Source organism: Apostichopus japonicus, chromosome 23, assembly GCF_037975245.1.
Source record: "Apostichopus japonicus isolate 1M-3 chromosome 23, ASM3797524v1, whole genome shotgun sequence".
Classification (NCBI taxonomy): domain Eukaryota; kingdom Metazoa; phylum Echinodermata; class Holothuroidea; order Aspidochirotida; family Stichopodidae; genus Apostichopus; species Apostichopus japonicus.
The window spans coordinates 16691130-16709395 of record NC_092583.1 but is presented as its reverse complement, the minus strand read 5'-3'; the positions used below and the strand labels follow the sequence as shown (position 1 = coordinate 16709395).

General features: G+C 35.4%; 1 protein-coding gene across 3 annotated transcripts in view; it reads right to left on the bottom strand.

Annotated features, from left to right (window-relative positions):
- The window catches only part of LOC139964999 (protein Obscurin-like), a 73628-nt gene that overhangs the window by 34847 nt on the left and 20515 nt on the right, over window positions 1–18266 (bottom strand). For all 3 annotated transcript variants that reach the window (XM_071967134.1, XM_071967135.1, XM_071967136.1), the window contains 7 exons: window positions 10969–11031; window positions 9940–10221; window positions 8608–8889; window positions 8041–8128; window positions 5675–5875; window positions 2359–2497; window positions 266–465 (listed from right to left, as the gene is read on the bottom strand). In XM_071967134.1, the coding sequence (XP_071823235.1) occupies window positions 266–465; window positions 2359–2497; window positions 5675–5875; window positions 8041–8128; window positions 8608–8889; window positions 9940–10221; window positions 10969–11031 (1255 nt within the window). The remainder of the gene's footprint in view (window positions 1–265; window positions 466–2358; window positions 2498–5674; window positions 5876–8040; window positions 8129–8607; window positions 8890–9939; window positions 10222–10968; window positions 11032–18266) is intronic.

Genomic DNA, 18266 nt, shown 5'->3' with positions numbered 1-18266 from the left:
CAGCAAGTTCCATTATGTTTTTATAAAAATTTTGTAATTCATACAATAGAAAACCGATATGGTTTCATGTACAAGACTTGTTAGGCAGTTAAGCATTTGTTTTAGCAATTCAGTTATGTTTGTATAAAGCATTTTGCTATGCAATACTGGACGAATAAGTTCCTGCTTGAAATGTATAACCTTAAATGAATTCCACAGCAATGGGATTTCGGTATTCATATAGCATAAAAAATTTATCCAGATGACCACCATCTATCCAACTTACAAGATATAGGCAATGACCCCGATACTCCAGACGTCAGATGCTGGTGTGATGGGTTTTCTCCTTACCACCTCCGGGGCAACAAACTCTGGTGTACCACAAGCACACTGTATCTCTTCGTCTGGCTTGAGGACTCTAGCCAAGCCAAAGTCAATCACTTTGATGTTATCAGAGTCTGCAGACTCTAGAAGGATATTTTCAGGCTAGGGAGGAAATGGAAAAGGAAGTTTGCAAGTGTGTAAATAAATATAATAAAATGCAACATAATCACACACTAATACATGTGGTATAGAGAGTCATATGTGGCAGTGATATTACAGTTCAATGATAAGACTGCAACATTTAAAGGAAACTATAAATTCATGGAAATTGAAATAATAAATATCTGCAAAATTTCATGATTCAGAGCTGTTTGTGTCATAATGTACCCTGTAGTCAATAAGAGCACAAACTAGTATGACATTACTGCATGAGCTTCTCACAATATACAGAAAAAATACAAAATATGCACAACCTAAACTTGATGTTAAACTATATCAATAGTTAACTACCAGGATAAGGATCAATTTTTTACAGTAAAAGATTTCTTTCTTCAAATGTATAGATCTGTATGGTGCTTGCCCCTTGTAGATTTGTACTCATAACTGTACTTGACAGATTTAAAAAATTTAGTACTGTTATTCTGTTAATGGGTACTCATTCTGGTACTCATACGAAGGAGAATTCTACTAGTAACTCACACTCATACAAAGGTGAAATCTACTTGTATAAACTAAATAAAAATAAAAATAAATATAAAACTAATAAACTAAACTAAACTCATGCAAAGGAGAATTCTGTTGTACTCATATGAATACCAAAGAGAATTCTACTTGTAATCATACAAACAAGTATTCTTTTACTCATTCTCATACCAAGGAGACTTCTACTTACTCAAACTCATACAAACAAGAAATCTTTTATTCATACTCATACCAAGGAGAATTCTACTTAAACTCATACTCATACCATGGAGAATGCTACTCGTACTCATACAACAGGGAATTCTTCTTGTACTCATACTTATACCAAGGAGAATTCTACTTGTATTTTTACTCATACAAACAAGAATCCTTTTACTCCTACTAATACCAAGGAGAATTCTACTAGTGCTCATACTCATACCAAGGAGAATTCTACTAGTACTCATACTCATACCACAGGGAATTCTACTTGTACTCATACTCATACCAAGGAGAATTCTCATAGTAATCAAGGAGAAATTTACTAGTACTCATACTCATACCAAGGATAATTCTACTTGTATTCAATACAAACAAGAATTCTTTTACTCATACTCATGTTGCAGTACTCATGAAGAAGTGTTGAAGTGTGGTCACGACTTGTTATTGGTTAACACTTAACATGTCTTTAAGTGGGCCAGTACAGTACTTGTATTTAAACATTTAAGGAAGTCTTGAATTCTAGCATTTAATTAAGGAAGACACTAGTACAACTGCAAGAGTAAGCACTTATACTTGTTCATGCAGCCTTGTACTCATGCTTTGACTCATACCAAGGGGATATACTACATGTTTGCTTCCTAGTGACAGGCAGTGTCAAAACTTATTTTCATGATGTACAGCTTCCCATATATAGTAACATGCTAATGTGTTAAGAGTACTGTTCATGTGGCAACACAGTACAATGACACTTATTAAGTACTGACAATTGAAAAACCTGAACAAACTAATTATACACCAATCTAATTCTGAAAATATTGATTTGTTTGTAAGTCCCTAACTGTGTTTAATGAAAGGTTTGCATCATGGCTTCTGCACACTTATCTTTTTAGAGTAAATAAACTACAGAACATTGACTGGAAATTATCAACAATTAGGAAAAGAGATATTGGCTAGAATATGGAATATTCAAACTGGTGCTGGTCAGTGACCCTGATCTACAAATCCTAGGCTCTGCCAACTGAGCTATGAATCCCTTAGTTGCTGGTGTTCCCTATATATCAATTTCTTTGCTTGGTGTGCCAATCTGAACTCATTGTAACTTTTACAAATTTTTTTGTGAATTTCTTTCACGAAATGCTAATTTTTACTCACCTTGAGATCCAAATGAACCACGTTCCTCTCATGCATATGTGAGACACCATCAATGACCTGCTTGAGGAAGAATACAGCCTCTCCCTCGGTGATAGAATCCTGAGAGACGATTCGTTCAAACAGTTCTCCACCTGTCACTCTGTGCAATCGCTACTGTCAAGGAACATACAGTGCGACAAAAGTAACATACTGCGACTTATTTGGACTTATTATGCTGCTGAGTGATATGTTGTAATGCAAGTATGCAACAAATATGCACTTTTCTCTTTCTTTTTCATTCTTTGTACTTTCCTTGAAAATAAAAAGGAAACCAACACGATCATGTGTTCATTAAACAGGAAACTGTGGTGAAGGACTACAACTAATGGCTGTCTATATATACAGACATGAAATGAAACGTATGGGCATGTACACCTTACCTTAACAAGTAGGCCTATGTATGGTCAGGGTTAATTTATAAGCCCCCTTACTCAGCCAAGATTGTTAACTCAATCATAAGTGTACTCCAGAAATGCAACAACCAACTTTAAGAGCCAGGTATACTTATCTGTTTTTGCCCTTTGTCATTTACCAACTCTATCCAAACTGCATTAAATGTAAACAGAGGATATATTTGGCACAATATATTATCAGTATTGAAACACTACAGTAAATATCAGCCCAAACTTTGTCTGTGGTACTCGGGGGTGTAAGTCAATACATCAAGAGACTTAGCAAATCTGGATTTCAGGTGAATTGCTAAATAAACATTTAGTACTGCTACAACAAACTGTAGTACCATGATTATATGTTCTGCCTCCTCTGTTTAAATTCTGTTGGACTATGCCAGATGGTAACACCGTATTAAACTAAGCCGAAATAACGAAGTGAAAAACTCTAATAAAAAGCATTTTAAAAGAAAAAAAATGTACCTAACTTGGCCCCCAACTCCGCGGTGAAAGGCCGGTGGCCATTAGCACAGCAATGGTTTTCACCACCCCCATCCCCCTCCCCCCACTTCGATCTGAAGCCTGTGTTGAAGTCTAGCTCTGCTTAAAAACTCTTGTGGAAATGTTGACTAGACAAATATTACATTGTTTCCCCTCTGGTATGAGAAATTTTTGCTTGGGTAAGGCCATAAGGGGGTTAGAAGCAAAATGGTGCTTTCATTTCCAACATTAAAACTACATTTGTGTCACTACTAAAAATTTCATGTTTTAGCCTGTGTTAGCAAACGTAAGATTTGCGATGGAATTTTAACAGAATGATTAAATGATATATTATATAAAGACCATGAAAGAAGAAAAAATATTTATCTTCAAGGTTTACAGGATCTAGCTGGTTGTTATCTCAAAGTATTCCATCATTATCAAATAATATATAACTTTTCCCAATATGCTTACTAACCTTTTTAAAACTAACACAGCAATCAAGCAACTGGACTAAGTAATCACTGTTAATTACACACTATTAGTACTACTTCCAAGAACTATCACAACAGGAAAATTGAAGTGGTTGTCTACCTGATCATGCCAGCTTCTAGCATCATAACCTTCACATTTTACATCAATGCACTACCACACAGATATACTAGTACAACCAATTGACAATGTGACAACACATAATACCTCTTCCTCCTAAGAATTCCCATTACAGCAAGAAATTACATCCTTGTAAGTTTAGTGTTTCAACTACTATACCTTGATTTATCTGCACAAATAGTAACCACAAACACTTCAGACCTGACACAGTATCCTCACAGCAAACCGATTATGTGCAAGTTTCCTCGAAGTTTGAAGAAGAAATGACGGTTGTGTGTATATCATAGCATTAGTACTGGTATAGTCCATACCATGCCAACAAGTATTAGCAGAGGTCACCTGCTGTAACTCACACAAACACATGCAGAGCAGAGACACACAGGTTGGTTTTATACCAAGTATAGCATATCATCAACAATCCACAGTGAAAGGGGTCTATGAATCTTTCAGATAGTTCCAGGTACTTCAGCTCACCTCCAGGAAGCTATTCATCCAACAGCCTTTTCCACAGATTGAATAATCAAACCTGCAGTGTGAAATGTCCCCCCCCCCCAAGGAAGGGAGGGCGGTATTGAAGAACTTAGCATGCAAAGACTCCAGGTGTGTGACCTGATTTATGTACCTCGTAAGATTTGTCACAGGGGTTCTACTCATAATGAGAACTTTATTTCGCAATACATAACAAAAATGTGTGTTCCTTCTCCGTCTTCTGCTGTGCAAGCAGTTTGTTTAGTTATAGATGTAATTTTGTTTTTATTTAAAGCCAACTTGCAAATAATACTACCTAAAGCTTCAGGGACGACTATGGGATTACTAATTTCCATATCAAACTCAACATAATTTAACATTTAAAATCTGGTTAACTACATAATATTATCAATATTTACTAATTTAATAATACTCAGAACAATTTTAATGTTTCTTTGATGATTATATATTTGCCCTGTTGAATGTTTTTCTAAAATTGACAAACAATGAAGACCCTATGATTTTAATAGCAGCAACCTTTATGAGAAATGACTGCCGTTGATGGCCAAAGCATTTGTATCAACAAAGTCTTCGGCTTGACTACAGCATTACTGTATGTTGCCGTATTGGACGAATCTAACTGTAATTGTTGTAAGTACCAACTTTTGCAATATGCGTTATAGTCATTGCGGACTTTGCAATCCGTGGTCCCTTCACAATTTTGCAAGGACTGTGACTCCATAGTTCTCCTTTTTGGGACACCAGAAAGTCTTGTGAAAGTGAGGATACTATTTGTAATTGATTGGAATTGTTGTAGTCCCAGTGCTATGCAAGTTTTCTTTATGTTGTAAAAGGTGGTTTGGAAAGTTACTAGATTGATTCATGTACATTCCCCAAATGTTCAATCAGACACTTGTTTAACTCTTTAATCTTTTGAAAAATGTTTAATTGTTGACATGTTTGCTCACAAAATGCAAAAAATAAGCTGAAATGTTAATTTATGGAAATGTAAAATTTTTAATATTCTTTACATGAATAAATATTATTCATCCAGAAAGTAGAACTTTGATGTCTTTCAAGAAATTGATCAATCACTCACCTTTATTCTTATTAACATTTTGGTGCTAATTCATCAATTTCCCTGGTGGAAGTAAGCAATGTGTTAAATATAAAGTATTTGGTCTAATAAAAAAAAAAGCTCTTTAAGCTGGTTGGAAGTATTAACCCTCTATTTGCAAGTTTCTTAATATTGGCTTACTCAATTAGATAAATTGATTACAAAACATGATGAACTGCAAGATTCTCTTAGTTACAAATATTAAGGATACAATTCCATGGCCATGTTGACCTGCCTGTCTGTTTCATATGCATCGTAGAGTCCAATCAATCTCTTGTGGGAGAGCATGCCCATAATCTTTATCTCATTTCTCACTTCCTCCCACATCCCAGCCTTAATTGTGATGAACTTCGCTGCTCGTTCCAGTCCAGATATCTTCCCCTTAGCCCTGTGGACAATACCGTAAGCTCCCCTGAAGATTAGAACAAAAAGAAAGGAGTGAATAATGAAGCAATATGAGAACAGGGGGACACGACATGACATTTGTGAATGTATTTTGATAGTGAGCCCTCTAAGGATATTCTAATACAGTTGGGATATCTAAATAAATGGATGAGATCACCATAAAACTTTGCTAATTAAAGATCAAGTGCTCCATAACCTATTTCTATTAGGCTTGAGGATCCTTCACAAATTCAGACTGGCATTGAGTACCTGCCTCCTTTTGGCATTTTATTTCCGCTAAACCTATCTATCCCACTAAACTTCACTTAGGCCTAGGCAATTTTGCAAGTCTGTTCCTTCAAGGAGTGCTCTCTTTTCTTTGTGATGAGTGCAGAGTCCGTAAAAAAAAGTGATCTCATTTGTTCCTAACTTTCCTTTGTCATGATTGCTGGGGAAAATGTTGTACCACTCATGCAAACACTATTAAACTATTTTACATCTTTATTGTCTTATTTACAATTTTCTGAAACGATCTAGCAGGATCCTTTCAACAACTTTTCTGTTATGACCTGTTGTAACAGAGAGCTGTTTTCTTTGGTCCTCAAAAGTTCCCATATGCAATATATTGCCCCAAAGCTTACTTCGTTATTGAGCTTGTGTGCAGCCCCCTGTAACGTCACAACAACTATTGCTGAATAAAGTAAAAGCTCTATTTTCCCACCCTTTTCTGAGCAAAACGTAGAAAACGTACAGGCTATTTTACATCCTGTGAATATTCTAAATGAAATTATGAGCAGCTACTGCTGCATGTCCCTTGACCTTTAAAAGTATTGCAGTAGTCAATGTAGGGCCTTAATTTGCAAGTGGGGGTCCAATTTAATAAGGAAACTTGACCCTCATGATAATATTATACAATATACAATAAAGGGGGTGGTGATCAAACAATTTAGCTCTGTTGGAAATCATTGAAAACTTATCATTTTTACCCTATTTTTAAATTAAGCTAAGATTTTCAAAAACCCTGACAGAAGAATGAGAAAGTTGATCTATTTGCTACTATTTCGGAATTATGTATCTTTGTAACATTACACAGGTGATTTATTTCTTATCTTTGGGGATTACACTTGGGAAGAGGCCAAACTGATCCTCTAGGAGGTCGAAGAGAGGACTGGGAAGGGGCATTGATCTGATAGTAAATGTGAAGCAACAAATTGATGATAGCATTTCAATTCCTAAAATATTTCAATGTTGCAGGAATGTACAGAAAGATTACATTACAGGAAGCAAAATTTGGACAGTTAAGCTAACGAAGCTTCAATGTTATGGGATTTTTATATTTATAAAGGCAAATTTTAAAACTCATGTCAAACAATGTATTTATAGAACATTTTCTCAATTTTTGTTATGCTCAAATGACCAATTTAAACGTAAATTGACAGGGAAAAGCTGCAACTATGGAGTGAATTAATGACTGCGGATAAAGAATACTGTAAGCTGTATAGCAGTCAGTGTTGGGACACTATGGAAGGATACTATGTATATAAAACATTTGCACTAGTGTCCTATTACTTTTTGTAGTGACTGCACACAATGGACAAAGGTACAAATTGGCAACTGGTAAGGCTGCCACAGTGATCAGTGCCTTTGGATATTACAATAATCCTTTTATAATCTTAATGGTTTATATAGTGGACACATCATATACAATTTGGGGTGGGGGGAGGGAGGGGGAGGAAACTGACATTAGACATGACTCATCAGGGCAAGCTGGTTTATGGTTAACCATGTCATTTCTAGTTTCAGATACACACGATTGCCTAATGTAGCCTGAAACCTCTTGCCTGCCAGATCAATGAAATCAAAGGAAATTGGGTGTCACATCCCTGGTTACTTAGTACGCAAGGTACTGCGGCCTATGACTGGCACCCCTCGGCAAAGAAATTTCTATGTAGGGATCGCCACCAACTGTGGGTTGTCCTAGCACATGACTAACAACCCTGGCGACCGGTTTGAATTCTGTTCTAGACTACATTTCTTTGCTCTTTCAAAATACGACTGCAATCGGCGATTCTTATTCAGCAAATGATGCTGAAGTATCCATGGATAAAACTTATCAAAAAGCATTCTTCCTGTAGAAATACCTTCTCTGCAAATTATGTCTTCTCATTAATTAGATTGAATTATTTTCCATACCTGCCTAATTCTTCTAAGATTTCGTAATCATCTTGTATGGTAGTATCCTTCTTTACTCTGAACCTGCGAATGGGCTCAATGTTTACTCCTGGAATAAAAAATCAAAGCAGCATGTATGACGATATTCTGAGAGAAGTAACTCTGCTACTTGCTTCATAGATAAAAATTAATTACATACTTTCTTGGTAGTTGAAACATGCATGCAACCTTTTTAAGTGACAAGAGATGTTAAAACTATGCAACAAATATCAAAGATATCAAAATTAGATGCATCTTTCTGAATTTTCTTTTAATGTGAAGTTGGAGTATTCTGGAGATTAGGCGTATATTAAAGCGTAATATTTTAAACACCAGAATATCTATAGAAACATTTGTAATATTCAATCGTTTCTTTGTTCTTGGTCTATGACATATCAAGACTAAACTTATACCTGAAGTCATCGCAAAAATAACATCGATGTACATACTGAGAGTAGGAAAAACTTTAAGAAAACAATTCTTAACTTCTGACGTATAGAAAGATTAAACTTCAAATGTAGCCTATTTGTAAAGAACTTGTGCTCACACCTGGTGCCGTGACCATTACAGAATGTGTGATATCACCAGCGATGTTGTAGGCACGAATGCTGTATTCCCCACAGTCTGTGCGAGAAAAATTCTCCAGTAGAAGGGATGCCCCATCTTCCCCTTCAAAGAGAAATTTAACACGTCCACTCTGTTTCAGCGGCATGTCATCTTTCGACCAAACAACATCTGGTTCCGGAATACCATCTAGTCGACAGTCAAGACGTAGTGAGTACCCAAACGGAATCTCAAGATTCTCGAATAGTTGTACAAATTTAGGTGGTTCTGTAACAGGCAAATATTCAAGTCATGAAATTGTGATAATCAAGATTGATAAAATGTTGGATTATGTTTGATGCATGGTTCCAAATATCAAATACATGGCTCTGATGTATGCAGAAATTCATTGTGGCATGTCATTAAGTCACTAGTATGAAGAAATATGTACATCAAATTCAAACCAGAAGTAGTTTTTACAATTTGAATTTTTCATATTTTAACACAATTGATTATTGCTTGATTGGAATATGCTACTAATTAGCTATACTTCCACCACAACTGCTGCTCAGATATGATATTAATATTAATGAATTTGAATTACAATCCTTATAAAACAAGTAAATTATTGTTTGCCAAAAGCAAAGGTGAGAGCATGCAATCAATATTCTTTTTGTACTTATTAATTTGGAAAGTTTTGAGCACCTGTTTCAGGAGTAAAGTTTAACAGCCAGTCTTATTTTACATGTTGAATAGCACTTTTAGAAGCTTTTTCTTTCAAAAGAGAGATGTATTCTTTGGGTTGAGAGGGGAAGGTAAACATCCCTAAAAGTTTAAATTTTTAAAATAAAAAAATCAGTTATCAGAGTAAGTAGAAAATTGGCCAACTTTGTTAAAAGTTCTACAAAGTTTGCAAATATTATTTACAGATATAATTTTTTAAGAAGGCAAATGACCAGGCTTTACATACATATTTGAATTTTATACTGATAATTAATTGAAATAAAAATATTTGTATATTTTTAATGCTTTTTCCCTTTTTTTTTTAGTTCTGAAATTCCCTAAAATTGCTATTACTGGTATTTTCTTGATAGGTTATTTATTTTATTAAATACTTCCAAAACCATCAGACTTCTGCCAATGATGCCACCAAAGAAATAATTTTGTGCACAAATTTTTTGTAGCCCGCCATTTTCGAAGGCTATGAATTTCGTCTTTAATAAAATACTGTTTGGTTCCTGTGTACAAAAGTTGTGTATCTTTGCACTTGTACTAATAGCAATTTGCAAGGCATTTTGCTATGCGATACAGGATAAACTATTGCCCTGGAATACTAACCTGCCACATCCAAGTATAGTCTACAGTCTGCATATCCTTTATCATTCACTGCTATGCACTCGTATTCCCCAATATCATCATAGGTCACCCCCTTCACGAGAAGCGTGGCTTTCCCTGCCTCTGGGTCCACCGAGATGATGAAATGGTCATCAGAAGAAAGAACATCGTCATCTTGCATCCAAGTTATCTTAGGAGTCGGACGACCGGTGAAGAAACATTCCAGGGTAGCGTCCTCATTATCTAGAGCATAGACCTCTTCTGTTGTGTCTAAAAACCCTGGCTCTGTTTTGATGGAAGGGTAAGCTGATGTTATCTTTATTAAACTAAAAGCTTTTAAAAACAAAAATTCTATTTTATAAGTTTTCAAATCAATCTTTTGCAGTTTGAACAAGACTGGTCTATATTCTTCATCTTTAGGTATATTTTTTTGTAAAACGAAGGAACAATTAATTTGGCAAATGGATTGGTACGACTCAAAGTCCCACTAGACCTCCATTATATCACTTTATCCTAAGCATTTTACCCTGTATGCATATATATATTTCATTTCATCAAGGTTATCCTACAAGCATGTTGAACTGTGGCCATTCCACAAGCTATTACTTATGCCTGTTTCCCATGGATATATTACCTTTTCTCTCCACCCCCCCCCCTCACCCTTTCCACATAGTCTCAACTACACAAACACATTATGGAACATGGACCATTTGTATTAAACTGGATTTCATCTCCAAGATTCTTCAGATGACACCCTATGCCAGTTTTCTAATATGCAGGTATAAGTTTATTACATTCATATTGGCCTGTCCATATGGACATGAAAATAGCCTGCATGTTATGTGAGATATCTTTGCAGCTATTTCATAACAAGCTCAAACCTTGCATCTTGCAATATCCATAAACACCTCTAAATAATAAACTTGAAAACTAAAAGACACTCTGAAGTCATTTGCTGCTTTTAAAGAAATTAAAAACATCATTGATCAGTGTCACTGCTGTCGACTGTTACAAATGAACAATACTATTTACCTTTATCTTCCAGTTCTTCCTCGGCTTTTTCTTCACCATCGCTGATGGAGTCTTCCTTCTTGGCTGAAAAGACAAAAATATGACAAAATGTTAAGGCTATATACCAGTTTACTTGGAAGTCGGTTCTGTATCTGCTTAGGAGGTTACGTGGTGACTTGATTCAGGTTTTCAAGATTGTGTATGGTTTTGACAATTTATCCTTCACTGACTTTTTCATGTTTGCTAATAGTAGTTGTACCAGAGGTCATTGTCTTAAACTCCAAAAGTCACAAAGTAGGATTAATATTCGGCATAATTTTTTTCTAATAGGGTTGTGAATGAGTGGAACAGTTTGCCTGAGAAAGTTGTACTTGCAAGTAGTGTGAATGGGTTTAAGAATGCTTTGGACAAGCACTTTAACTTTTAGCATTGTTATTCGAGTGTTTGTGTCTTCAGTTCTTTTTTCTCTCCTTGAGGGGACTTGAGCATCCCTCCTGATCCTTTGTTTTCTACTAAACTAAACTAAATATGAACACTTCTAGTTTACCCTTATGTATTTTCATCTCCATTTTTGTTTATGTTTCTATTTGACATATTTCTATTTTATCCAACTGCTCCATTTCTTTCCTCTGGCTAAGTTACCAGGTGGGTCAATATGATGGGTGGGGTGGGGGGGGGCAGATTCTCTTCTTATCCTTCTATTTTACCTTTTACTTACTTTATCTTTGTTATTAATTATGTTACAGTGGGCTGTAATTCAACAGCAACATGCATCTATAGCTAGGATCAGGTTTATATGACCAGATAAATGTTAACTAAAGATACATACAAGAAAATGGTCTGAATAATTTTATATGCTGTTTTCCCCCTTGGAGATCAAAATAACGTGGCTATTGAAAACAGGATATCAATGGAAACATGTGTGTAGCATAGTTTGGGTTCAAAGAGTTGTCCAATTTATTACAGCTTTGAAATAGAATTTTCTGCAGTAAACATGCTCTCAATGGAATGAGCAAAATGCTTATTTTTAAATCAAGTTTAACTTTAGTTCACATAGTTTAATTATATCGTACATCTGAAGATTTTACTTCAGTGATAAATATATTACCTTCCGACTGGAGCAAGATATTATGAAATGAAAATAAACTAAATGACAGGACAGTGCCAGGACGGTGCCGAAAATAAACATATTTCCTAGAGCTGCCTCGCTTACTTTGGAAAGGTGATACACAGCTACTGTATAGTACCCACACACTCAATATTAGGTCTATTGGTTCACAAAGTTATATATAGTCACTGTATGACGTAAACTGCATGTCTATACTAACTTGTCAAACATGTGAGCTATTCTATGGGAAATGTCCTATGTGCACCAATTAATATGAAACATGCTTGTAAATACATCAACATAAGATAATTATATCCAGGCACTGTATACTCCAGATTGTATCGAAAGGGCACATGAATGTTCCTCAGAGTATCCTAGACAACACATCAGTTTCACGGTGGAGTTTAACATGTTGCTACACAGCAGGATCGCAAAGCTCTCAGAACTAATCTTCGTAAAATCATGAATGAAAGCACATCTCGTCTGGTTAGAGAGCATTTTCTAAATTCTTTTCGTTGCTTCCAAGGTTTGTCTACACGTACACCGTCATCCTGGCTGGCACATTACTGTACTTCTATAGTATCTATAGCAAATCATTGTAATGTACACTGAAGAACCAACATTCTTTCCTAGATGTTATACATATATGTAAACTATAATACTGTATGTACAGGAGTGTATTGGCTATATAACTATCCACCATGAAGCTTAATGAATTGATTATACCATTTTAATTACTTTTCATTTTCTCTCCTATAATTGTGAAAGTTTAGTTCACTAAGTACAATCCATCTCCTCCATGGTGTACATTCATGTAGACACTCTAAAGTGATTAGCTTGTATACAGTAATTAGTGAACCTAATTAAAAACCATCCACTTTTAATTACAGAACAGAGTATTATTACTTCATGATCAAGTTAAAGAAAATGAAACCTTCCCAAAAACTTCAGTAGCAGTATAAATAGCAGTTTAAATTTACACCATGCCCGAAGGCAGTTATCATGACCTTCAGTATCATTGATTCTTAGCTCCAAGGCATAAGACTTGCCTCCATGATGAGTGTAGGGATGCAGAGAGTTGACCTTAACCAACACTGTTTGACATTTTATAATCATTTTCGTTGTAATGCTGCTAACCTAACATGCTATCTATTAAAGCAGCATTTTGCGTCCTTTTCTATGGTTTTTCTCAACCTCACTGATTCCATGATGCCATAACGACATACATAACTAGCTTATCTATTCAAATCTTACTTCAAATGGTGGCATAAATGTCGAAAAATTTACAACTTTCAACTTTGTTTTCTTGAAAATACTTTCCCCGTTGGGATCCAAATAAACCTCATCCATAATATGAATATTTAAAAGCTACGAATGTCATTCAGCCAGTTGGGACAATTCGGTGCGTCATTGGCCAATACGTAATACAACACCATGCTTGATTTGTGTAGACTGTCTATGGCAGTTGTACCAGGGAGCTGTTAAAGTTACCAACTCGACGTTTTGACTCTATTTTTAGCATTGGCTCATAAGTAATCCTGCATCTCTGATTGGTTGAATTCAAACTAGTGGGTTGGGGGAACTGTATGCGATTCATATTAAATGTATAATTTGTCGGAGGACAATTTTCTCATTATCTGCAAATGTCCTTAATTACTCGCCAATTAACGCTTTTGGCAGGGAAAAAACTTGGCTAATATCTTAGTTTGCTGTTTAGTGATTGATATATGTAAAAAACTTGAAAAAGTGGAAAACGGCGACAAAACGCAAAATGCTGCATTAAAGTGGGGATTATGGAAAGGGGAAGCAATATCTGTTTGATCCACTTTTCTCACAGAAAGGACAATTTAGTGGATGGTCAAGGAGAGGTCATCACCCCATCTGTAGATATCATGCTTGTCCTTTCTCTCTAATTCCAGGGACTGGAGGAATAAATACCATAAAAAAATTTATAGTTAAGGTGAGCTAAGGCACAAACTGAGGCTGAGACACATTGCAAGTGACAGCTGCAAGCTCATTATGTACTGAATTTATTACTGTAAAGAAGGTGCATACAATTACCAATTATAAGAACACACTATGAAGTAAATGTTGAACAGTATCATCCACAATGTCAGATCTACTGTATGTAAATACAATATATATCCATTGATAAATTTAAATCATTACTAAAATTGTTTATAATTGAAATAATTAGGAATAAAGGGTTAAGGCTGTGTGTTGTGCATTTTACCAAAGTGGTATGCAACATGTCAGTTTCTAAACTTTGAGGTATGGGTACATCTGGATACAAATATCTGTATCTTGTACATGCACTCCAAGAAGCTGAATGTATGAACACTTGGCACATTTACTAGGTTCATTATGTGATTGATTTTTTAAGCTTAGTTTGCTTGTAGTCCCTTTGAGAAACTGGGCTCTGCTTTCAGGTTGTGCTAACTTAAAGTCAAGTTGGTATTTTGGCAAGATATATTATGAAAGGGGATGGTAGTGCTGTACTTTTAATATAAACCGGTTTGATATTGTAGGAATTTAGTAGGAAATTTGGTCATCAAACAGGAAATGGATAATTGTAAGTGATCAAACATAGCGATACATCCTACCAGAGCAGGTGGGAGATACATCCTAACAGAGCAGGTGGGAAATGGATGAGTAAAGATTGCTGAACACTTTTCCTTATCAAAATGAAGCTGGTCCAAATTTAAAAGAGAAACTTAATTCTCATATGTAACCGAACTCTATGGATTGTGTGACTAACCTCAATTCCCTTGAGACTATCAGAACTGAAATTTTAGGTTGCTGTGAATTTGTCTTTCATTTTAGCTAATTATTGAAACTAAAAGAATTCAAGCAAAAGGCCATCTCACTTTCAGCTAAACTCTAATGTCTCTAACCAAGGAAGACTAACTACAAACAGATTAGGTCATCTGAGGGCCCCTTGGCAACTACATCTGTTGATAAATGTACTGACCTTTGATGAACATAATCACGCCAACTGTGTGTGTATTTAATACTGTCATTTCAAAACAATTATTACTTGCAGATTGATGGCTGTTTTGTCCTTTGAACGATACAACTCCTGAAGCTGCATCTATAATTATATCAGTGAAGATATCACTGGCATGTGGTAGGTATTTAAACTTTATTAACATAAATGTCATATCAAGGTAAATACAAAAGAGCACAAGAAATAATGTGGCCAATATCTATTTAACAGCAGAATGTTTAAGGAAACATAGTATGTTAACAAATATGATAGCTTAATGAAGCCATCATACTTGAAGTAGGTTATAGCGGTACCAGATCAATATTGTTATGCCATACTTTAATTGGACAGTACTGAGTTGACAGACTCAGGGCTGTTTTTTAACAGTCAATACTAAATGGGCTCCACTGTCCAGAATTGCTAAAAGTTTCAAAACGTACTTTCCAGGAAGTACTTCACTCCAATTACTTCAGATATGTTTTAAGTTAGAATTGATGAAAATGTCTTAACGATGTAAAGATCTAGATAGCAATAAAAAAACAACAAAAATATCTGTACCTCTGAATTTACCTTGGGAGTATATACTGATAGCTTGCCAACTTAGAATATCAATTTGGGCCACATGGTATGAGTGTAAAAAGCTATATTGTAGAATATTTTCATTGCTATACAACAAGGGAATAGCAATGAAAAGGGTGAGAACAACTATCTACAGAGTTTACATTGTGTCAAATAGAAAACTGCAGAAGCTGCAAAATCCTGCTGAACTAGCATGAATCAACTTAAAGCAATAGGGATTATCTCTGCAGACCTGAAATGCCTACTTTGTGAAGCATGGATCACAACAGTTTGGTCACTGACAGCCAGCATGGCTACAAGAGGCTGTACCCCCAGCAGCGTCCCACTTTTGACATGGTAACTTAGTTATCAACCCCACTTACAAAGCATGACTTCAAGCAGAATTTTAATGGTGATATGTGTTAGATTCCAATGAAAATCAGAACTAGGTAAACTAAACTAGGTAGTCCAGTCATTTTGATTGATGAGCTTCGACAAGCCCTATAGGGTTTTTAGTACACTTCCTTTCACAAGTTTGTTTCTTATCTCCTTCTATGTCATATGTCATACTTATGTTGTGTTAGAACAAAAATAAATAAATGAATTGAAAAATGAAAATGATATCTCACAAAGAAACACACACTAGACTGACAGCAGTGACTTTAACTTTTTAATAAACTACAGTATCAAAATTAATTGGTTGAAAAATCCTCCTTTAAGATGCATACTCCTTACAAGTGAAAGCTCTGCTAGTTAAACCTGCTATATCCTTCACCACATGATGTTAAAAAGAACCATTGCAAAAAAAGGAAGTGCAGTATTCATGAAACTATGCAGCAACTTGGGAATAGTTAGGAAGAGTTGACAGAGTTCAAGGGGATCGTGTAACTGTAATTGATACCTTACTGACCTAATATACTTAATTAGCAAGCAACATATTAGTAAAAGTTAATAACTTACTGAAGAATCTCATAGAGCTTTGTCTTGTCGAGCTAATGCAGTTTGTATTAAAGACATATGAACCAAATTAAGTTGCCATATGCTAAATTCTAAGGCAAAATGTTTTAAAGAGAACCCTGTTTACTTGTACTCCTTGAATTCTCATTCTTTTAAACTTATAAAGTCATTTACCCAGAAAATTAATTGAATTGACAGAAAAACTTACCTCAAAGGAACTTTCCCAAGGTAAGTACACTGATTAAAAGTCTGGTATCTCCATATCTTTACCAATTGGGTTTATAATTGCATAAATTTGTATTCACATATTTTTCATTATTTTCTTTAGCAAAGTTTTCTTAATGATAAAATAAAAAACATGGTACTAATAACTATTAGTTATTGCTTTCTCCTTTGTAAACTTTATTGATAGCTTTGCTCTTACCTATCACTTTAAACATTTGCCCAATCATCCCTAGCTCAACCCACACTCATCCTACCGGACATCCCACTGCTAGCAAGTGAAAGATGAGACAAAAGTACAAACTCAAGTCCACAGGAATGAGGAGAAGGATAACATTCCAAGCATGTCCTGTGATGTATAATCAATGTTTGTTTACAGAGATGTACAACCAAAGTATAAAGATGTCAAAAGTTAATCCTAAAACAAGGCTTAAATAAGGATCCAAGTAAACTTCACAATGTGTATTCATATTGTCTAACAGCTCCTTGCACTCAAAACCTGATTGATATTTGTATTCCAAAATTCATCTTTGATTTGCCTGATTAATCAATCAACTTCTGTTAATTGAAATTATATCTTCATATGGAAATGGGATTTGGGAAATCATTTCCTGTTATATTTGGCCATTGGATAAAAATGAAAACTATTTCAGCAGAAATGGTGATCCAAGCCAGGTGTTATTAATTGCCGTAGCATTGGTGCAGTGTCTTTGCTTGCCTAAATTAATCATGAAAATATTAAAGGTTGAAAAGGAACCATGCATTCGTAGACAACCTGGACCAAAGCTTTGAAGATCTCACCATTAATTAATAAAATGTTATTTCCAAGTAACTAAGCTACTCAGGGACCATAACAAATTTATCTCTGGACTAATCTTGAGTCTGAACTAGGTTTCTCCATTGAGCAGATTCTAGAAAAAGATCGTGGGGAACCTTGTAAATGAGCGATTGGTGATTACGGTCACTGACTTACACTGTACTTTACAAGGCGAGGCCCCTGGAAGGTATTAGTGTTAGAGAGGAATGTCACACTATAGCAGTGAGAATTCATTAATGTCACCCAAATATACTCATGTCACTCAATTGCCAATCAGGAAGGACTAGAAGTAATTCATCTGTTAATACAAACAAGCAACTTGGGCCAGCGGCAAGGGAAAAGTTTATGTTTCATAAAGTTTCGATACACACAGGTCAAGGCATAATAACAGAGAAAGTAGGGGAGGAAAAGTAAAATGGCACTGAATGACATACATTGCTAATAGTACTGCAGTTGAGACACAAGTCAACAGTACATATATCTAAGTCATGGTGTGTCTTGTTGCTACGCAGATGTACTGTACTGTAACAAGAATGCATATATCCACTGATATTATTTTGCACATTTTCCAGATTGGCAATATTCAATGCTACGTATATTGGGTCTCAATTTGATGGAGGTTGAGTAGGGTCGGAGATGGGGCGGTTCTTTACCCTCCTGCTTCTGCTTCT